Source organism: Salvelinus fontinalis, chromosome 14 (assembly GCF_029448725.1).
Source record: "Salvelinus fontinalis isolate EN_2023a chromosome 14, ASM2944872v1, whole genome shotgun sequence".
Taxonomy (NCBI): Eukaryota; Metazoa; Chordata; class Actinopteri; order Salmoniformes; family Salmonidae; genus Salvelinus; species Salvelinus fontinalis.
Genome location: NC_074678.1, coordinates 2,523,484 through 2,546,731, shown reverse-complemented (window position 1 = coordinate 2,546,731; position 23,248 = coordinate 2,523,484). Strand labels below are relative to the sequence as shown.

General features: G+C 45.8%; 1 protein-coding gene across 2 annotated transcripts; it reads right to left on the bottom strand.

Annotated features, from left to right (window-relative positions):
- Positions 1-15,498: 15,498 nt before the first annotated feature.
- LOC129869386 (prohibitin-2-like) lies at positions 15,499-23,209 on the bottom strand. Of its 2 annotated transcripts, XM_055943750.1 has the most exons (11): positions 23,101-23,209; positions 22,071-22,203; positions 21,896-21,980; positions 21,689-21,768; positions 21,225-21,409; positions 20,730-20,859; positions 20,467-20,570; positions 19,046-19,123; positions 18,614-18,690; positions 16,716-16,765; positions 15,499-16,321 (listed from the first exon to the last, which is right to left on the bottom strand). In XM_055943750.1, exons 1-10 carry the CDS (start codon positions 23,119-23,121, stop codon positions 16,744-16,746), a joined length of 915 nt encoding a protein of 304 aa, XP_055799725.1. In that variant the 5' UTR covers positions 23,122-23,209; the 3' UTR covers positions 15,499-16,321; positions 16,716-16,743. The 2 variants fall into 2 exon arrangements, with proteins under 2 accessions (XP_055799725.1, XP_055799724.1); XM_055943749.1 differs by lacking the exon at positions 16,716-16,765.
- Between the last annotated feature and the right edge of the window lie 39 nt (positions 23,210-23,248).

The following is a 23,248-nucleotide window of genomic DNA, read 5'->3' as shown; positions in this document are numbered from 1 at the left end:
CCATCGATCACCACATTATTTTGGAGGGATTGGAAACCCAAATTTGTCTACACGGACAAGTTCTGGCCTGGTTTAGATCTTATCTGTCGGAAAGATATCAGTTTCTCTCTGTGGATGGTTTGTCCTCTGACAAATCAACTGTAAATGTCGGTGTTCCTTAAGGTTCCGTATTAGGACCACTATTGTTTTCACTATATATTTTAACTTTTGGTGATGTCATTCGGAAACATAATGTTAACTTTCACTGCTATGCGGATGACACACAGCTGTACATTTCGATGAAACATGGTGAACCCCCAAAATTGCCCTCCCTGGAAGCCCGTGTTTCAGACATAAGGAAGTGGATGGCGGCAAATGTTTTACTTTTAAACACGGACAAAGCAGAGATGCTACTTCTAGGTCTCAAGAAACAAAGAGATCTGCTGTTGAATCTGACAATTTATCTTGATGGTTGTACAGTCGTCTCAAATAAAACTGTGAAGGACCTCGGCGTTACTCTGGACCCTGATCTCTCTTTTGATGAACATATCAAGAATATTTCAAGGACAGCTTTTTTCCCATCTTCGTAACATTGCAAAAATCTGAAATTTCATGTCTAAAAATTAATCCATGCTTTTGTCACTTCTAGGTTAGACTACTGCAATGCTCTACTTTCCGGCTACCCGGATAAAGCACAAAATAACCTTCAGTTAGTGCTAAACATGGCTGCTAGAATCTTGACTAGAACCCAAAAATTTGATCATATTACTCCAGTGCTAGCCTCCCTCTGATTTCAAGGTTTGACTGCTAACCTAGAAAGCATTACATGGGCTTGCTCCTACCTATCTTTCCGATTTGGTCCTGCCGTACATACCTACACGTATGCTACGGTCACAAGAAGCAGGCCTCCTTACTGTACCTAGAATTTCTAAGCAAACAGCTGGAGGCAGGGCTTTCTCCTATTGAGCTCAATTTTGATGGAATGGTCTGCCTATCCATGTGAGAGACGCAGACTCTGTATCAACTTTTAAGTCTTTACTGAAGACTCATCTCTTCAGTGGGTCATATGATTGAGTGTAGTCTGGCCCAGGAGTGTGAAAGTGAACGGAAAGGCTCTGGAGCAACGAACCACCCTTGCTGTCTCTGCCTGGCCGGTTCCCCTCTCTCCACTGGGATTCTCTGCCTAAACCCTATTACAGGGGCTGAGTCACTGGCTTATTGGTGCTCTTCCATGCCGTCCCTAGGAGGGGTGCGTCACTTGAGTGGGTTGAGTCACTGACGTGATCTTCCTGTCCGTGTTGGCGCCCCCCCCCCCCTAGGGTTCGTGCCGTGGGGGAGGTCTTCGTGGGCTACACTCGGCCTTGTCGGCCTTGTCTCAGGGTAGTAGGTTGGTGGCTGAAGATATCCCTCTAGTGGTGTGGGGGCTGTGCCTTGGCAAAATGGGTGGGGTTATATCCTGCCTGTTTGGCCCGGGGGTATTGTTGGACGGGGCCACAGTGTCTCCCGACCCCTCCGGTCTCAGCCTCCAGTATCTATGCTGCAATAGTTTGTGTGTTGGGGGGCTAGGGTCAGTTTGTTATATCTGGAGTATATTTTTTCTCTCTCTCTCTCTCATATGACCTGAGCCCTAAGACCATGCCTCAGGACTACCAGACCTGCTGTTTTCAACTCTCTCTCTACCACACCTGCTGTCTCTAACTATGAATGATCGGCCATGAAAAGCCAACTAACATTTACTCCTGAGGTGCTGACCTGTGATTATTATTATTTGACCATGCTGGTCATTATGAACATTTGAACATCTTGGCCATGTTCTGTTATAATCTCCACCCGGCACAGCCAGAAGAGGACTGGCCACCCCTCAGAGCCTGGTTCCTGTCTAGGTTTCTTCCTAGGTTCTGGCCTTTCTAGGGAGTTTTTCCTAGCCACCGTGCTTCTACACCTGCATTGCTTGCTGTTTGGGATTTTAGGCGGGGTTTCTGTACAGCACTTTGTGACATCAGCTGATGTAAGAAGGGCTATATAAATAAATTTGATGATTTGAACGATTGACTTGGTCTTTTATCCAAATAAGGCTATCTTCTGTATACCACCCCTACCTTGTCACAACACAACTGAATGGCTCAAACGCATTAAGAACGAAATAAATTCCACAAATTAACTTTTAACAAGGCACACCTGTTAATTGAATTGCATTCCAAGTGACCACCTCATGAAGCTAGATGAAAGAATGACAAGAGTATGCAAAGCTGTCATCAAGGCAAAGGGTTGCTACTTTGAAGAATCTCAAATATAAAATATATTTTGATTTGTTTAACACTTTTTTGGTTACTACATGATTTTCATGTGTTTTTTCATAGTTTCGATGTCTTCGGTATTATTTTACAACAGTAAAAATAAAGAAAAACCCTTGAATGAGTAGGTGTGTCCAAACTTTGGACTGATACTGTGTGTATATATACACTGCTCAAAAAAATAAAGGGAACACTTAAACAACACAATGTAACTCCAAGTCAATCACACTTCTGTGAAATCAAACTGTCCACTTAGGAAGCAACACTGATTGACAATAAATTTCACATGCTGTTGTGCAAATGGAATAGACAAAAGGTGGAAATTATAGGCAATTAGCAAGACACCCCCAAAAAAGGTGTGATTCTGCAGGTGGTGACCACAGACCACTTCTCAGTTCCTATGCTTCCTGGCTGTTGTTTTGGTCACTTTTGAATGCTGGCGGTGCTCTCACTCTAGTGGTAGCATGAGACGGAGTCTACAACCCACACAAGTGGCTCAGGTAGTGCAGTTCATCCAGGATGGCACATCAATGCGAGCTGTGGCAAAAAGGTTTGCTGTGTCTGTCAGCGTAGTGTCCAGAGCATGGAGGCGCTACCAGGAGACAGGCCAGTACATCAGGAGACGTGGAGCAGGCCGTAGGAGGGCAACAACCCAGCAGCAGGACCGCTACCTCCGCCTTTGTGCAAGGAGGTTCTGTGAAGGGAGTAGTACACAGCGTTGTACGAGATCTTCAGTTTCTTGGCAATTTCTCACATGGAATAGCCTTCATTTCTAAGAACAAGAATAGACTGATAAGTTTCAGAAGAAAGTTATTTGTTTCTGGCCATTTTGAGCCTGTAATCGAACACACAAATGCTGATGCTCCAGATACTCAACTAGTCTAAAGAAGGCCAGTTTTATTGCTTCTTTAATCAGAACAACAGTTTTCAGCTGTGCTAACATAATTGCAAAAGGGTTCTCTAATGATCAATTAGCCTTTTAAAATTATAAACTTCGATTAGCTAACACAACGTACCATTGGAACACAGGAGTGATGGTTGCTGATAATGGGCCTCTGTACGCCTATGTAGATATTCCATTAAAAATCAGCCGTATACAGCTGCAATAGTCATTTACAACATTAACAATGTCTACACTGTATTTCTGATCAACTTGATGTTCTTTTAATGGATAAAAAAAATGTTTTTTCTTTCAAAAACAAGGACATTTCTAAGTGACCCCAAAGTTTTGAACGATAGTGTGTATATATATATATATATATATATCTCAATGCATTATGGAATACATGCTGAAGGCAAGGAGGGTCATGTGACTTGTTCCCCAAGTGGGGGGGTCAACTGATTTGGTGCACCAGTTTCCACCCATCATACACCAGCAGAACAGCCAGAGGGCATTCTCTAGTCTAGATGGATGCCTTGAAAGTTGAAAAAAAATGTCCCTGAAGAATCTGTAGGCATTTTCCATAATGAGCAGAAATATACTGTATTGAGTATTTATATATTTTACAGAAGAGCTGTAAACCCAGCATTTCAGCGTGCACCCTTGACACAACATTGCAGTGTGCCCCCCTTCACGCTGATCCCAGACCTGTGCCTGCGGGGCAACTTCTATCCAGAACCATGTTTGCACATGCCTGGAGATCAAGAACGAGAGACACAGGAGAGACAGGGCTGTCCAACAGATGTTTCACATTCCACACGTGCGGTGAGCGATAGCTACAGCTGTATCCTTAAATCATGTATGCAAATATTCCCAAATTAAGTTCAAGAATGCAGCGAGGGTTCACCCAGAGTTTGTGACGATGTAGCTCCATAAAACATAAATCAATGTTGCAAACACAGACATAAATCCATTTCTATAGTTTAATACGTTATTAGTTCCTTATTGGCCAAATGCCTCAAGTAACATGATGGAGGGATGCTTTCATTCACACAACACTGTACAAGAAACAGTGACATCAATCTATATAAGTCCTGTGTAGTTCAGTTGGTAGCACTTTTAATGTCAGGGTTGTGGGTTCGATTCCCATGGTGGACCAGAATGAAAACGTAACTCGTTAAACTGTAAGTTGCTCTAGATCTGTGCGTCTGCTAAATGCGTATAATACATAGTTGTTTTAATTAACTTGCTTTCAATGTCTAAGATATATTATTATTATTGACAAAGACCCTTTGAAATGCATTGCCCACGTGTTCTTTTGGCAAAGGCCAACACTCCAAAAACATACTTCCTTTATTAGTCAAGAACATCAAAACCACAAAAAGCCACATTTGATGCCATTTGGCACACGCTCTCTCCTGACTGACTTCATCACTCTTATTATGTCTGTGTCTGTGGCGTTCAGGGTCTGTGTTGAATCGGAGAGATAGCCTTACCTTGTATGCCACCTGACAAAGCAGACACAACATGAGAGAATGGGGACTACAGTTAATGAAAACTGAGACGAAGAAGAAGGGGGGGGGGGCGGACCTTAATGAAATCTGTCAAATGTAAATGGAGAGAAGATGAGTCACAGAAAAGAGGGCGATAGGGACTAAAGGAGAGGTGTCAACAAACAATAAATATTCATGTTTGCTCACAGTACCTGTGTGCTGTATTTACATATTCAGCCTGAACCAATGCACACGGGAGAAACCATTATGGGAGGAATAGAGGGGTGCAAGAAGGATTAGGAATGTGCACCCATTGGTCAGTGGTGACTTTCGAATGCCTTCAGTATAGCAGAATAATGGTTCCCGAGTGGCGCAGCGGTCTAAGGCATTGCATCACAGTGCTAGAGGAGTCACTACAGACCCTGGTTCGATCCCGGGCTGTATCACAACCGGCCGCGATTGTGAGTCCCATAGGGCGTTGCACAATTGGCCCAGTGTCGTCCTGGTTAGGGTTTGGCTGGTGTAGGCCATCATTGTAAATAATAATTTGTTCTTGACTGACTTGCCTAGTTAAATAAAAGGTTCGAAAATAACATATGCTTGTTTACCCTCTAATCAGGGACTGATTCAGACCTGGGACACCGGGTGGGTGCAATTAATTATCAGGTAGAATAGAAAAGCAGCAGTGCTCCAGACCTCGTAGGGTCAGAGTTAAATAGCCCTGACATACTGGTTCTCTACTGTTGCATCAGGAGCCACTGGTTGGTCAGAGCCAGTCCCTCTTGGGTCACAACTAAAGGAACATGGCTTAGTGTATCTATTGGGCCATTTAAGCCTGTTCAGCTGTAGGTGGGTCACTCATAATGCAAGAATTCTAGGCAGCTGCCAATAATATAAGCAACATCAGCACCTTATTACTAAATACCTCCAAACAGACATTCCTTCATTCCCCTCGTGATCACATTAGGTCAGCTCTCTCTCACCCTGCCGGGCAGACATCTCATTCAGGCTGACTGTTCCCTGTGGCAGGTATACTGAAGCTCTTCTGTGTCGTACCGGGGACTCAGAGTTTAAGGATCTTTTGAGAAGAAAGATGAGGCTGCAGATGATTCATTCCCTCTGAACAGGAATTCCCATTCTATCATTCACAGTTCGCTCTGAATTGGAGCCAGACAGATATGATACTTTCTGAGGCCATGTCTATATAGGATGAAATACCTTTTAAGCACTGAAGAACGGACAGAAAAAAGGGCCATCTTGGATCAAATAGCATCAGATGGAATCAGAACAGTGATCGTGCTGTACATTTTTCATCCTGCAACTTTACTTCCAAATGGCCTGAGACATATTTGAGAATAATACCATAGAATAGACTCCATAAACTGTCTGTTCTTTCTCTGCTTTATGACATCAATCAAATCAATCAAATGTATTTATAAAGCCCTTCTTACATCAGCCGATGTCACAAAGTGCTGTACAGAAACCCAGCCTAAAACCCCAAACAGCAAGCAATGCAGATGTAGAAGGACGGTGGCTAGGAAAAACTCCCTAGAAAGGCAGGCACCTAGGAAGAAACCTAGAGAGGAACCAGGCTCTGAGGGGTGACTGTAGAAGGTAACCTTTGATGTGACCGTAGAAGGTAACCTTTGATGTGACCTTAGAAGGTGACCTTTGATGTGACCGTAGAAGGTAACCTTTGATGTGACCGTAGAAGGTAACCTTTGATGTGACCGTAGAAGGTGACCTTTGATGTGACCGTAGAAGGTGACCTTTGATGTGACCGTAGAAGGTGACCTTTGATGTGACCGTAGAAGGTAACCTTTGATGTGACCGTAGAAGGTGACCTTTGATGTGACCCTTGATGTGACCGTAGAAGGTAACCATTGATGTGACCGTAGAAGGTAACCTTTGATGTGACCGTAGAAGGTAACCTTTGATGTGACCTTTGATGTGACCGTAGAAGGTGACCTTTGATGTGACCGTAGAAGGTAACCTTTGATGTGACCGTAGAAGGTGACCTTTGATGTGACCGTAGAAGGTGACCTTTGATGTGACCGTAGAAGGTAACCTTGATGTGACCTTTGATGTGACTGTAGAAGGTGACTTTTGATGTGACTGTAGAAGGTAACCTTTGATGTGACCGTAGAAGATAACCATTTAAGCACTGTGAGTCTTTTATCCCTCTTCTTGTTCCTATCTAAATGATAGAGAAGAACAAATGTACCCTGCAGCCCTCTTCAGTTCAAATTATATACTGCAACCTCACGACCAAGCTGTGCACTCCTGCCCTTAAGCACAGATCTAGGATCAGCTTATCCTGTCCAGTCCCTAACCTTAACCACAAGGGAGACAAAATAAAAACTGACATTAGATCAGAGTCTAGGGGTAACGTCACCACACAGCCTCTTAGCATTCTCAGCCAGGAACATCAGTTTTAATGGTGACACTCATTTCAAACAAAGGGAATTGGAAAGGGAATCACACGGCCTCTCTCATCTCCTTCAGCACTTTGCGTCATTCTTGCTTCAGGATGCATTTCAGATTCGCATAGACCACGAAGAGTAAACTCCCCCCCCCAAAAAAAATTATCCCAGGTCACATTTTTTTCATTACTAATGAAAGAATAACAATATCGATGACAACAACAAAGTATCTTGAATGCAGCTCATAATTGAAGTGTGTATCAACAGAGTCTCTTGGCATTTGGTTTAATGGAGGTAGACTTTGTTCCCATTGAATACAGAGAACTCAAGCTAAAACAGTGATCTAAGAAACCCTTGGAAGTGAATATGGCACATTTATCAAACAGAATAATCACATTTCAAAGCAGACACAAGGTTAACTTTACACTCACAGATTAATTTATTTAATATTATTACATTTAACCTTTAATTTAACTAGGCAAGTCAGTTAAGAACCAAATTATTATTTACAATGACGACCTACACCGGCGAAATCCTAAGGACGCTGGGCCAATTGTGCGCTGCCCTATGGGACTCCCAATCACGGGCCCGGTTGTGATACAGCCTAGAATCTAACCAGGGTCTGTAGTGACGCCTCTAGCACTGAGATGCAGTGCCTTAGACCGTTAAAATACTACCCTGCTCTTGTTAACCCTGATCAGACCCACACCAGTTGTCCTGTGGTACACAAGTCCTCATTTAGCCTGCTTCCTTCAGCGCTGTACCAAAATACCTCTATTGTGAGGACTCTCCCTGAATGTTTCCTGCAGGGTGTCTGGTTTGAGTCAGACACAGTAGAATCCACAGTGAGGTCCTGTAGTTTAGGAGAACACACAGGAAAGAGGTGGTTCAATATGATCTCTGCTTATAGGCATTGTGGTTTTTTAAAGTCAGTTCCCTACTGAGCCGACATATGCAGCACAATCGTATTTATGGAAATGAAGGCTGTTCTGACTGGCATGGTTGTGGCTAGATGTGTACCTGGGGCACACTTCCTCCTAGGTAGAACAGGAAGCAGTGGTTCATCAAAACAGCAGAGCAGACAGAGAGGTTGGGTTGGGCTGCTCACACACAGAGCTCTGAACACACAACTTGGATAATGTTGCTACATCATTTATTGTGGATTGATCCAACTAAACCTACTCAAATCTGTCACATACTAGGTTAGGCACCCTATTCTAGAACGACCCTCATTGTCTTTCTCGGTTATCAGATGTACTGGGGGGAGAACCAGGTTGAAACCAGTTGCTGCGAGGTGAGCCTGGGGTAGCTGGGACGTACCACGTGAGTGAGGAAGTGAACAAACCCACCAGTCAGCAACCAGGCCAGCACCATCCGTAATGAAACCTACTTTACCATAATGACCTGACCGCTCAGAAAGCAGGATCATCTCTAGCCTCTAGCTTGCTCACACACTAAGGAACAAGACCCCGTGTACGACTTGCCTGCCTCTTGCCTGCCCACCTGGTTGAAAAACAGATATGTGCTGCAGTGTATGAGTGATGACAGACAGAGAGGCTGGCTGCACCGGAGGTGATTACTGTACTCCGTAGAGACTGAACAAAAAAAAAAACACATGGCACTAACGCACCACACAATTTTACAAAAGCACACAGTCATTTTTTGGGAACACACACACAACATACACAACACTCAGGAGAACATAGGCACTCACCACAAACACACACATTACATTTGAATCATTTAGCAGACACTCTTATCCAGAGCGACTTACCCCAGTATGAGTACATATATTTTTGGTACTAATGTCATAAATGCCCTTAATACAGGTCCCTGGAAACCAACATCTTTATCACGAGCAATTACTAAACGTCTTGTACCTCTATGAAAACACAGGATCAAAATGGGCCACATGATAGAGCAGATCTGTCTTTAAGGTCCCAACCTGCTGTGTGGCCTAGTAAATAAAACACAAAACACATGTGTTCATATGGAGAAACACACTGAATGGTAAAACTGACCCGAGCACAGAGGAGCTTAATGACAGTGTAGAGTATATAGTAGACAGACGGAAGCATGTGTCCACATGCACGCACGCACGCACGCACGCACGCACGCACGCACGCACGCACGCACGCACGCACGCACACACACACACACACACACACACACACACCAGAGAGGCTAAAGAGAGTACATAGAGATTCTAATGTAAAGCTAGCAGCATCTCCAGATTACCCTCAGAGCTGATAATCCTGTGTGTCCTTGCAGCCCTCTCAATGACACTGAGCACAGATGCAGTGTAAGCGTGCACACGCACACGCACACACAGCACATTTACCCTCAGCCATAGACAACCAGATGCTATGCCCCACACACACAAACACACACACACACACACACACTCACTCACTCACTCACTCACTCACTCACTCACTCACTCACTCACTCTCTCATTCGCTCTACCAGACACACAGACGCTCCAGCAGACAGTAGCTGATGTAATGGGGATACAGTCCAGACAGTGATTGTATATTGTATATTACATCTGCGTTACTGTGGTCGTACATAGTGCGTACACCTATAAATGAGAGACGGGCAACCACAGTCAGAACACAGTTCCTTTCCTGCATGTAGGGTACTGCACTCTGCTGCACACGCAGACAAGGACAGAATGAGAACACAGAACACAATATGGCGCTGTGTTAAAAACTGGAACATTGTAATAAGGCTCAAAGACTAGGACTGAAATAGCTGCTGCTGAGCCGGTAGGTGTGGTATCATGGCAACTAGAGGCTCAGGTTTGATGTCACAGCAGATCACCATGGCAACTGGCCCAACTCGCCTGTCACAGCGTGAGGTCAGTGTTTCTATGGAAACACACCAGCTGAGCAGTAAGCTGTTCCCCCCCCCCCTCCCCTTTTGCTCTGAGTGAGCGAATGAACAGGAAAGGGGACAGGAAGAGAGTGAAAGAGGGGGGAGGGGGAGGGAGATAGAGAAAGGGGGAGGGAGAGACCAGAGAGGGAATGGGAGTGAAGAAGGGGAGGAAGAGAGGGGGAGGGGATAGGGAGTCAAGAAGGGGAGGGAGAGAGAGTAAGAGAAAGATGCATATTCAGAACTGCCTGTAGTCTACTCACAGGAACAGGCAGCCAGCAAACAGGCATCCAGCACACAGGAATTGGCAGCCAACACACAGGCAGCCAGCACACAGGAACAGGCAGTCAGCACACAGGCAGCCAACACACAGGCAGTCAGCACACAAGAAGCCAACACACAGGCAGACACCACACCGGAACAGGCAGTCAGCACACAGGCAGCCAACACACAGGCAGTCAGCACACAAGAAGCCAACACACAGGCAGCCAGCACACAGGAACAGGCAGTCAGCACACAGGCAGCCAACACACAGGCAGTCAGCACACAAGAAGCCAACACACAGGCAGCCAGCACACAGGACCAGGCAGCCAGCGCACAGGAACAGGCAGCCAACACACAGGAACAGGCAGCCAGCACACAGGAACAGGCAGCCAGCGCACAGGAACAGGCAGCCAGCGCACAGGAACAGGCAGCCAGCGCACAGGAACAGGCAGCCAGCGCACAGGAACAGGCAGTCAGTGCACAGGAACAGGCAGCCAGCACACAGGAACAGGCAGCCAGCGCACAGGAACAGGCAGCCAGCGCACAGGAGCAGGCAGCCAGCGCACAGGCAGCCAGCACACAGGAACAGGCAGCCAGCGCACAGGAACAGGCAGCCAGCGCACAGGAACAGGCAGCCAGCGCACAGGAACAGGCAGCCAGCTCACAGGAACAGGTGCTGCCTGTGGTCAAAACGAACCCATTAAACAGAGCATTACCTCTAAACCACTCACGTCTGCAAGCATCCTGGCAAACACGCATGCAGAAACATAACCTTCATTGCACACAGACTGAACACCACATAATCATTCACGGCAGTGCACATCCACAAGACCTGCAGCAGCAGCATGTCTGTGTTATGACTTAAAAACCTGCGTTGTTAAATTATGTCATAGGATTGCATGAAGGCCGAAAATTATTACATTATAAGACTTGATCAAATAACGGCCATGGCTTCTCTGCAGTGTCCCTAGATTATATCAAGGTTTAAGGACTTCCATAGCTTTGCAAGGGGCGCCATCTGGTGGGGAAAAGGTTGAACTACCTGGACACATTGGAACTGCACCACGTCATAGAGCCAGGACTTGTCGTTTGAGAACAAAATAAATTCCGATTTGAATTTGGAGGGGGGGGGGGGCAATTTTATAAATAGTTGTGTTTTGGGGACGCACCACTCTCGGCCTTCGTCTGTTCTGAGGCCGTACGGGAGTTGTAACGACGAGACAAGACTAACTACCAATTGGATAAAAAAGGGTCAATTGAAAAATTGAAAAAAAAAGGGTAAAAAAAATATACAATTATTACCCAATGTTCAGTTAGTTTTAGCATGTTGAGCAAAAGCAGACACCCTTCCAAAAATACCACTTCCCATGTTTTCCTTACGATTTACGCAGCTCATTGGTGCCCTTTAAAGAATGTAAATACATAGAAACCAATGGGAGAGCTGTACGTGATTACATCTTGCTGGGGGACAGTAGAATGGATTGTGTCATAACGGAGTACTTTATCACAAAGGACCCCCCCTCCCCGCACCCACCACCACTGATATGTTTGTTTTGCATTCTCCCCTAGTAGTAAAGATTTGAAATAGGGGAGGCCAGGGTAAGATGGTTCTAGATCTGTGCCTAAGGGAAACTTCCTATATCCAACAAAGTAAATATACACTGCTCAAAAAAATAAAGGGAACACTTAAACAACACAATGTAACTCCAAGTCAATCACACTTCTGTGAAATCAAACTGGCCACTTAGGAAGCAACACTGATTGACAATAAATTTCTCATGCTGTTGTGCAAATGGAATAGACAAAAGGTGGAAATTATAGCCAATTAGCAAGACACCCCCAATAAAGGAGTGGTTCTGCAGGTGGTGACCACAGACCACTTCTCAGTTCCTATGCTTCCTGGCTGTTGTTTTGGTCACTTTTGAATGCTGGCGGTGCTTTCACTCTAGTGGTAGCATGAGACGGAGTCTACAACCCACACAAGTGGCTCAGATAGTTCAGCTCATCCAGGATGGCACATCAATGCGAGCTGTGGCAAGAAGGTTTGCTGTGTCTGTCAGCGTAGTGTCCAGAGCATGGAGGCGCTACCAGGAGACAAGCCAGTACATCAGGAGACGTGGAGGAGGCCGTAGGAGGGCAACAACCCAGCAGCAGGACCGCTACCTCCGCCTTTGTGCAAGGAGGAGCACTGCCAGAGCCCTGCAAAATGACCTCCAGCAGGCCACAAATGTGCATGTGTCTGCTCAAACTGTCAGAAACAGACTCCATGAGGGTGGTATGAGGGCCCAACGTCCACAGGTGGGGGTTGTGCTTACAGCCCAACACCGTGCAGGACGTTTGGCATTTGCCAGAGAACACCAAGATTGGCAAGTGTGATTGACTTGGAGTTACATTGTGTTGTTTAAGTGTTCCCTTTATTTTTTTGAGCATTGTACTATAGATGACTTCTCTCCCTGTGGGGGCACATAACCACAACCAGATTAATAGTGATGTTATTTTAGGCCACAGAGGAAAAGCAGTGGGCCCAGATCCAGAAGCTGAAAAACTTGAAATTGAGCTCAGGTGCATTCTGTTTCCATTGATCATCCTTAAGATGTTTCTACAACTTGGAGTCCACCTGTGGTAAATTCAATTGATTGAACATGTTTTGGAAAGCCACACACCTGTCCATATAAAAGGTCCCACAGTTGACAGTGGATGCCAGAGCAAAAACCAAGCCATGAGGTGGAAGGACTAGTCCGTAGCGCTCCGAGACAGGATTGCGTCGAGGCACAGATCTGGGGAAGGATATCAAAACATTTCTGCAGCATTGAAGGTCCCCAAGAACACAGTGGCCTCCATCATTATTAAACGGAAGTAGTTTGGAACCACCAAGACTTCCTAGCGGTGGCTGCCCACTCAAACTGAGCAATCAGGGGAGAAGGGCCTTGGTCAGGGAGGTGACCAAGAACTCGATTGTCACTCTGACAGAGCTCCAGAGTTCTTCTGTGGAGATGGAAGAACCGTCCAGACGGAAGCCACTCCTCAGTAAAAGGCACATGACAGCTCGCTTGGAGTTTGCCAAAAGGCACCTAAAGGACTCTCAGACCATGAGAAACAAGATTGTCTGGTCTGATGAAACCCAGATTGAACTTTTTGGTCTGAATGACAAGCGTCACGTCTGGAGGAAAGAAGGCACGGGTCATCATCTGGCCAATACCATACCTACCGTGAAGCATGGTGGTGGCAGCGTCATGCTGTGGGTGTGTTTTTTAGCGGCAAGGACTGAGAGACTAGTCAGGATCGAGGGAAAGACGAACGAAGCAAAGGACAGAGAGATCCTTGATGAAAACCTGTTCCAGAGCGCTCAGTACCTCAGACTGGAGCGAAGGTTCACCTTCCAACAGGACAACAACCCTTAGGACACAGCCAAGAGTGGCTTCGGGACAAGTCTCTGAATGTCCTTGAGAAGCTCAGCCTTGAACCTGATCAAACATCTCTGGAGAGACCTGAAAATAGCTGTGCAGCGACGCTCACCATCCAACCTGACAGAGCTTGAGAGGATCTGCGGAGAAGAATCGGAGAAACTCCCCAATACAGGTGTGCCAAGCTTGTAGCGTCATACCCAAGAAGCCTCGAGGCTGTAATCGCTGCCAAAGGTGCTTCAACAAAGTACTGTGTAAAGGGTCTGAATACTTATGTGATCAGTTTCACCGCTTCTCCACTTGGATTCTGTGCCTCAAACCCTTTTACAGTCGCTGAGTCACTGGCTTACTGGTGCTCTTCCATGTCGTCCCTAGGAGGGGTGCGTCACTTGAGTGGGTTGAGTCACTAACGTGATCTTCCTGTCCGGGTTGGTGTTGTGTGGGCTATACTCAGCCTCGTCTTAGGATAGTAAGTTGGTGGTTGAAGATATCCCTCTAGTGGTGTGGAGGCTGTGGGTTGGGTTATATCTTGCCTGTTTGGCCCTGTCCGGGGGAATCGTCGGACAGGGCCACGTCTCCCAACCCCTCCCAGCCTCCAGTAGTTATGCTGCAATAATTTGTGTTGGGGGGGGCTAGGGTCAGTCTATTAAATCTGGAGTATTTCTCCTGTCTTATCCGCTGTCCTGTGCGAATTTAAGTATGCTCTCTAATTTTCTTTCTCTCGGAGGACCTGAGCCTGAGGACCATGCCTCAGGACTACCTGGCCTGATGACTCCTCGCTGTCCCCAGTCCACCTGGTAGTGCTGCTGCTCCAGTTTGAACTGTTCTGCCTGTGGCTATGGGACCCTGACCTGTTCACCGGATGTGCTACCTGTCTCAGACCTGCTGTTTTCAACTCTCTAGAGACAGCAGGAGCTGTCTCTAGACAGCTAGAGATACTCTTAATGATCGGCTATGAAAAGCCAGCTGACATTTTACTCCTGAGGTGCTGACCTGTTGCACCCTCTACAACCACTGTGATTATTTGACCCTGCTGGTCATCTATGAACATTTGAGCAGCTTCGCCATGTTCTGTTATAAGCTCCACCCGGCACAGCCAGAAGAGGACTGGCCACCCCTCATAACCTGGTTCCTCTCTAGGTTTCTTCCTAGGTTCCAGCCTTTGAGTTTTTCCTAGCCACCGTGCTTCTACACCTGCATTGCTTGCTGTTTGGGGTTTTAGGCTGGGTTTCTGTACAGCACTTTGTGACATCAGCTGATGTAAGAAGGGCTATATAAATACATTTGAGTTTGTCTAAATATCTATTTATTTTTCCATTATGGGTTGTGTAGACTGAAGGGGGAGAAAAACAATTTAATCAATTTTAGAGTAAGGCTGTAAAGTACCAAAATGTGCATGAAGTAAAAGGGTGTGAATATTTTTCTAATGCTCTGTATATCCCATCTCAATATATATTTTTTTGCACCAGTTGGCTGAACATTGACCAGAACTCCAGTATTTTTCCTTCAGTTTGTTCTCCATCTTTTTAAATAGGAAGCCAATTCGGTTTCAGCACTTATTTCCATGAATAAACTAATTTCCTCATGGCTCCCTTGTCCCTCTGCAGCAGACATTCAGTAAGCAATAGGTTTGGAACATTAAATGGCAAAAAAAAAAAAAAGGACACGGCCTCGAAACACATTCAATCCATTAAAGGAAAGTCATATAGCGGCTTTAACTCCACTGCAGATGTACAGCTAAACATCTCCCAGTTTCAGTCATGGGATCATTTCATTTCTCGGAAAACATTAATGTGGAGAATAGCAAGCAATTTGGTAATAGTACTTACATTGTGTTTTTTCCCAAAACAAACACAAGAACATGTAAAAAGATTCTGAAATAAAACATACTGTGCCGTTCTTGTTTATTTTTAGTCACATCAACAGTGAACAATGTAATAACACTTAGAAGGGAAAAGCCTTGTCAGCTCCAAACTAGTGGATGGAATCATTTTGGCAGACCCTTGATCGCATGGAGGGGGTAGTACTGTTCCACAGCAGAGGTTTATCAGATAATATAGTCGTCATTTAACACAATGAGGGCAGCTGGTCCCAGCAGTAGTTTCATAGAAAAGGACTTAGTCATTAGTACACATCTGATGCACCAAGGCTGAGTTGAGCAGCAGCCCATTTCAGATATTTTGTCTACCAATTGGTCTTTTGACCAATCAAACCAGATTATTTTCAGAGCTGATCTGATTAATCAAAATACCAATTAGTAAATAAATAGATCAGAATTGGCCTACCTCTCTAAACACAGCCCAAGAGCCTAGTCCTGCTGTTCTCAACAACACATGTACACAAACACATATAGGGCTTGACAGAAAAAAGTAAGATTCCTACAGCATCATCTACACAGCTTATTGACAACAAAGCAGCTGATTATGTTGTTACAGGCTTGTGCCATTTTGGTTTGATTCCACAAAACACTATAGATTCCAAATGCCATTATGATGTCATCGCTGCAGGTTCCATCTGAACCAAACCATGTCAGATACACACCACTAGTCCCATAGGTTTACTGTACAGAGACAGTCTTCTTCAGCGAGATGGTAAACCACTTGGATACAATCAGATTAATAGGCAGGTGGACAGACAGCAGTAGATGTAGCCTCAGACAGGTGGAATGCTAGAGGCTTTCTCAAAAGCCTACTTCTTTCCCAGTGATAGACTGAAACGGAAGCAGAGAGGGGGTTGCCCGTGTTAATGATACATACATAGTCCTTTATTGTGAATCCTCTTTTTGTTTTTAGTAAAGGCAATCATAAACGGAAAACATAACAGCAATTAAAAAAAAAAAAAAAGGAAGATTTGGATAAAATTTTATTTTAAAGTGCTCTAAATAGTGTTGGATGAGACAAAATGGTGACATGAGAAAAAGAAAATCATTTTTCACCATTTCTTCAAGGCTTTGACAAGACACTAACTTCAGTAAACATCAACACATATGGACAGGGTTGCAGACATGTTCCTGAATATATCTCATTATGTTTGTCTTGCCATTATTGTCAACTGTATAATAATATAACATGTATATGAGTTATGAATGAGAGGTGTTCTTGCACCAGGCTGTGTCTCCGTTTCTGTGAACAGCTACACATGGACACTAAAGATCCTTGGCAGCGTTAAGATAAGAGGAGAAATACTTCAGTGTGGCACAGACCAGAGTCCTTCTCATTCTAGTGACCAGGCAAAGCAGTGAGATGGAGCGTAAAGACCAGAGTCATTCTCATTCTAGTGACGAGACAAAGCAGTGAGATGGAGCCTAAAGACCAGAGTCATTCTCATTCTAGTGACGAGACAAAGCAGTGAGATGAGCCTAAAGACCAGAGTCATTCTAGTGACGAGACAAAGCAGTGAGATGGAGCCTAAAGACCAGAGTCCTTCTAGTGACGAGGCAAAGCAGTGAGATGGAGCCTAAAGACCAGAGTCATTCTAGTGACGAGGCAAAGCAGTGAGATGGAGCCTAAAGACCAGAGTCATTCTCATTCTAGTGACGAGACAAAGCAGTGAGATGGAGCCTAAAGACCAGAGTCATTCTAGTGACGAGGCAAAGCAGTGAGATGGAGCCTAAAGACCAGAGTCATTCTCATTCTAGTGACGAGACAAAGCAGTGAGATGAGCCTAAAGACCAGAGTCATTCTAGTGACGAGGCAAAGCAGTGAGATGGAGCCTAAAGACCAGAGTCATTCTAGTGACGAGACAAAGCAGTGAGATGGAGCCTAAAGACCAGAGTCATTCTAGTGACGAGGCAAAGCAGTGAGATGGAGCCTAAAGACCAGAGTCATTCTAGTGACGAGACAAAGCAGTGAGATGGAGCCTAAAGACGAGGCAAAGCACTGAGATGGAGCCTAAAGACCAGAGTCATTCTAGTGACGAGGCAAAGCACTGAGATGGAGCCTAAAGACCAGAGTCATTCTAGTGACGAGGCAAAGCACTGAGATGGAGCCTAAAGACCAGAGTCATTCTAGTGACGAGACAAAGCAGTGAGATGGAGCCTAAAGACGAGGCAAAGCACTGAGATGGAGCCTAAAGACCAGAGTCATTCTAGTGACGAGGCAAAGCAGTGAGATGGAGCCTAAAGACCAGAGTCATTCTAGTGACGAGACAAAGCAGTGAGATGGAGCCTAAAGACCAGAGTCATTCTAGTGACGAGGCAAAGCAGTGAGATGGAGCCTAAAGACCAGAGTCATTCTAGTGACGAGGCAAAGCAGTGAGATGGAGCCTAAAGACGAGGCAAAGCACTGAGATGGAGCCTAAAGACCAGAGTCATTCTAGCGACGAGGCAAAGCAGTGAGATGGAGCCTAAAGACCAGAGTCATTCTAGTGACCAGGCAAAGCAGTGAGATGGAGCGTAAAGACCAGAGTCATTCTAGTGACGAGGCAAAGCAGGGTGATGGAGCGCAAAGACCAGGGTCGTGTTCAATTAGCGCACACCGTAACATAACATGTTCTGTTAGGAAAACTAGCGTTTCTCATCGGATAGTCCTTCCCTGTTTTCAGCCTGTCGTCTTCCATTTGTGCCTAATGAACACTCCTGGTGGTCATAGGTCAAAGCTGTGAAAATGACACGACATGCACACTGGAGTGAACGTGAGAAGAGCAGTCATAACCGCCATGGTTTTGCTAAAAATCATGTTCTCTTTGAGCTAGTATGGAGCCGCTTCACAAAACACCTCGGAGCATCTTCAGGGAATTTCTACTCTTCCCACAGGCAATGTGATAGAGAAGGAATGTCTTCCCCCCCCCCAATATTGCCATTGACTTTCCCCAGCACCTGTAATGCACTACACAGTGTGCAAAATTGTGGATGTGAACACTCATGTGAGAGCTAACCCTGCTTGAGGCAACTACAACAAACCATCTGGGTAGTGTTGAGCCATGCAAGAAAAGAACAGAGCCAGACTAGGACATGATGTTGCGAAAGTGAAGCTAAGAGAGAGTGAAGCTAAGAGAAACATACTTGTTAAAAGAGTCGTCTTGAAGGTTGAGGACCAGGTTGTCGGCGGAAAGGTACACCTTGTTCTGGGACGTTGCCACCTGAGACAACATAAGACAAAACACCCAGTTGAAAACACAGCATCACAGAGTTAGTCTTGTAGCAGCTCATAGCAGGAGGGTAAACAACCCTCCTTCAGTCCTATTGGCTCAGAAAATAATGGAAGATACCGATATAACCAAGCTAACTGCACGGTGGGTTACCATAGCAATGAGAACCAAACAGCCACAACAAGAACAGGCAGCTAAAATGAATGACCCCATTCTGACTGGAACAATAACATCAAAGGTCGAGTAACGATTTCCTCCTAAATGAATGAATAAAGTAGTTATGAGGACAATGGCGTTATGATCTCCAATTCCTTTATACAGGAACGAGGACATGATTAGAACTCACCGTCTTAGCAATGGCCTGGGCAGCTCTGATTCGTCGAAGCTTCAGGTATCCAGGATTCTTTGTCACTGCTTGCCCCAACTACAACACAAACACATTAGAGCCATAATGAAGGAATACTTAATGAAATTCACATATGTCAGAAGTATTACAATGTCAATGTACTTTTAATCCGTCTGTCTGCATATTTCAAGACATGGCATATGAAGGTGCAGTGAGATACCCGATGGGTTGGACGATACTTTTCTCACCAATCATCTTGGGGAAAAACGTATACTTAAGTGGAAATCAATCAATCCTCCGTCGATAACACAATGGAAAGGTCACATGTTTAATTATCTAAATGTTGAAAGTTTGTGGGTGACGGGAGACACAAAATGGTGCAGTTTGAGGTCATGTGGTGGAGAGTGATGCAGGCGCTGGAGATGGTGGTGTGAGCAGGTGGGTCTGGGCAGGGTGATCCAGGCGCTGGAGATGGTTGTGTGAGCATGTGGGCCTGGGCAGGGTGATGCAGGCACTGGAGATGGTGGTGTGAGCATGTGGGCCTGGGCAGGGTGATGCAGGCGCTGGAGATGGTGGTGTGAGCAGGTGGGTCTGGGCAGGTGGGTCTGGGCAGGGTGATGCAGGCGCTGGAGATGGTGGTGTGAGCAGGTGGGTCTGGGCAGGTGGGTCTGGGCAGAGTGATGCAGGCGCTGGAGATGGTGGTGTGAGCAGGTGGGTCTGGGCAGGGTGATGCAGGCGCTGGAGATGGTGTGAGCATGTGGGTCTGGGCAGGGTGATGCAGGCGCTGGAGATGGGGGTGTGAGCAGGTGGTTCTGGGCAGGGTGATGCAGGCGCTGGAGATGGGGGTGTGAGCAGGTGGTTCTGGGCAGGGTGATGCAGGCGCTGGAGATGGGGGTGTGAGCAGGTGGTTCTGGGCAGGGTGATGCAGGCGCTGGAGATGGGGGTGTGAGCAGGTGGGTCTGGGCAGGGTGATGTAGTTGATGGAGGGGGTGGGAGCAGGTGGGTCTGGGCAGGGTGATGTAGTTGATGGAGGGGGTGTGAGCAGGTGGGTCTGGGCAGGGTGATGTAGTTTGGGTAACTTAGTAAAAAAAAGGAATTCATATAACACGTTAGGAGTTTGTACTATTGTAGACCAGAATAATCCGGTTTTGAAGTCATGTGAGGAGGAGGGCGCAGCTTGTCTAGAGGTTGTGGTGAGGTTAATGTGTTACCATCTTGGCAGGTTGTGGTGAAGTTAATGTGTTACCATCTTGGCAGGTTGTGGTGAGGTTAATGTGTTACCATCTTGGCAGGTTGTGGTGAAGTTAATGTGTTACCATCTTGGCAGGTTGTGGTGAAGTTAATGTGTTACCATCTTGGCAGGTTGTGGTGAAGTTAATGTGTTACCATCTTGGCAGGTTGTGGTGAAGTTAATGTGTTACCATCTTGGCAGCCTCTGCCTCTCCCTCCGCCTGAATAATCTTGTGTCTCTGGTCCTGCTTGGCTTTCTCCACGTAGAACTGGGCTCTCTGGGCCTCCTGTTGGGCTGTAAAAGACACACAGCCTGTGTTTAAACCCAATGCATGTTCTCACACACACATTAGCGTATTGAGAACCCCCCCCCCACACATATGCAGACAACCTAACACATGCAAGTACACATCCACAGACAGCCATATACACCCTCCCCACAATGGGTACGTACCAACTTGTTTGGCCTCTACGGCAGCAGTGTACTCCCTGCTGAAGCTCAGCTCCGTGATGGCCACATCGTCCAGGATGATGTTGAAGTCTTTGGCTCTCTCAAACAGCTCCCGGCGAATCAACAAGGACACCTACAGTAGACCCAGGAACACAGCAGACTCATAAAACACCTTCAGGGAATAGACTAAATATATGCAGCAGTTCACGTGTCAATCTAATGTATGTACATTTTTTAAGCAGAGACCGGCAAAGTACACAACCGTGGTCCCATATAATCCATCACTTCTGTGTGGCAGTACCTGTGTAGCAGTACCTGTGCTCTCTGAGATGAACTGTAGTCTACCTGTGTGGCAGTACCTGTGCTCTCTGAGATGAACTGTAGTCTACCTGTGTGGCAGTACCTGTGCTCTCAGATGAACTGTAGTCTACCTGTGTGGCAGTACCTGTGCTCTCAGATGAACTGTAGTCTACCTGTGTGGCAGTACCTGCGCCGTACCTGTGCTCTCTGAGTAATGAGCTGTGAGGCATTGAACTTGGCCACCACGCTCTTTAGCACCTCGTTGACAATGGAGGGTAGTACTCTCTCGTCATAGTCTTTCCCCAGCTGCTGGTACATGGCGGGCAGGTTGGCGGCCACGGGACGAGACAGCACACGCAGCCCAATGTTGATCATCTGCAGATCTACACAAGGGAGACAGACACAGGGAGACAGAGGAGTCACGGGGCTGTATCACAACTGGCCGTGATTGGGAGTCCCATAAGACGGCACACAATTGGCCAAGCGTCTTCCAGGTTTGTCCGGTATAGACCGTCATTATAAATAAGAACCTGTTCTTAACTGACTTGCCTATTTAAATAAAAGGTTTAAAAAAATTAAATAAAAATCACATCTTTACTGATCTGCTGGACATAATGTATTGGTCTGCATGTGTCCATCCCTCCATTTCTGCCATCATGTACCTTTACTTCCAGTTAGTGAAGCGATCTTCCTGGGCCTGGCTCTGATGTCATAGATGATTGGGTACTGGATCCATGGTAACCTAAAGAACAAAAACTGTTCAGTTACAATATGGTCATGGGAATTCAGTTTTGTTTCAAGTTGGAGCCTACCGAACATGACGAGCCTGGCTTTATGATAAACCCCCGAGACAGAGTCCGACAGTGTACCTGAAGTGCAGTCCCTCAGCCAGCACTGTGTCCATCTGCATCCCCCCAATTCTGTTGAAGATGATCGCTCTCTGACCTCCATCCACTGGGAACAAACCATTTCACACAACATTAGAGGGGTGCACTCATGATTGTGATAAGTGTTACCCATTCCACTACCAGAGGTTAAACATACCTGTGAATGTAGCCTCTTTGACACCATAGGCCAGAGCTCCAGCACCAATGAGCAGCTTGATACCTATCCCTGCTCCCTTGCCCCCCGCACCAGACATACGACCAGCCAGGTCCCGCAGATGTGTCAGGAAGCTCTGGGAATGACAGAACAAGGACGTCATGTTAAGTATCTGACAGAGACCCTTTCTCCACAAATTACCACATGGCTTCCTCTGCAGTTGTTAATTTATTAGGCCAGTAATACATTGAGCGATTTGAAGGGCTTCTTGTGATGGTCCAGCCATTTAACACCACTCCCCCATCTGGTGGTCTTGAGGGGTACTTGTGTCCAAGACAATGCCTGCCATTCATATTCACCTTAGAATATTCTTGACCATTTATAACAGAACTGGATTGTGCAGGTCAATGAGTAATGAACGTGCATGTAAACTAGTCACGTTTACGTTTAAGCAGCACTTAAATCCATGTATTCCACGTAGAAACGGGTAGGCTAATTACCTGCATGTGTGATGACATTGAATGAATGACTTGGAATGTGTTGGTTCTGCTAACTAGTTGTATTTTGGTAACTGCCCGTTAGGCTCGTCTGTTATTCCAAATACCAATATTTGCACATAGTTAAACATAGCTAGCGTTCTGAAGTGACTTGCAAATATTATCAAAGACAAGTTAGTTAGCATCTGATGCAACGTGAGACCTGGCCTGTTACTAGCTGGTTAGAGAACTGTTTAGCTAAATTGGCATTGGCAAACTTTAGTTTCCATATGGAATCTAAAAAAATACTTGCTATATTTGATAGCTAGTTGTCAAGCATTGCAGAGAGGATGTCTTAACTACCAGCGTAGCTAGCCAGCTAACCATAACTAGCTAACCTGTGCTAGTTCTCTTTCTCCTCTCAAGCATAGCATGTAAGTCATAATATATAACACACGTGTCTGAAATACAAACGGCGTCTACAAGCTGACACTATAACAAGTATTTCTTCCCTATGTCTATAGTAAGTATGGTTGGTAGTTATTTTAAATACTCACATTGGGCTCTTTATTCGCCATGCTTGCAGTGCAGTCGATATCCAAGGTCGTCACAGACAACTTTACTCATTCAGGCGAAAGGCTTTCTGGGACTTGAAGTTCACTGCAGCTAAACTTATATAGCTGACCTGTGGTGGGCTAGGCTAGT

What these genes read in the sequence shown, in the direction of transcription:
- LOC129869386 (XM_055943750.1), bottom strand. Translation starts at nt 23,121, where the DNA reads ATGGCGAATAAAGAGCCCAAT. An exon ending in TGGCGAATAAAGAGCCCAAT is followed by an intron (nt 22,204 to 23,100) that starts GTGAGTATTTAA and finishes TGTCATTCCCAG; the next exon opens with AGCTTCCTGACACATCTGCG. An exon ending in AGGCAGAGGCTGCCAAGATG is followed by an intron (nt 19,124 to 20,466) that starts GTAACACATTAA and finishes TTTGTGTTGTAG; the next exon opens with TTGGGGCAAGCAGTGACAAA.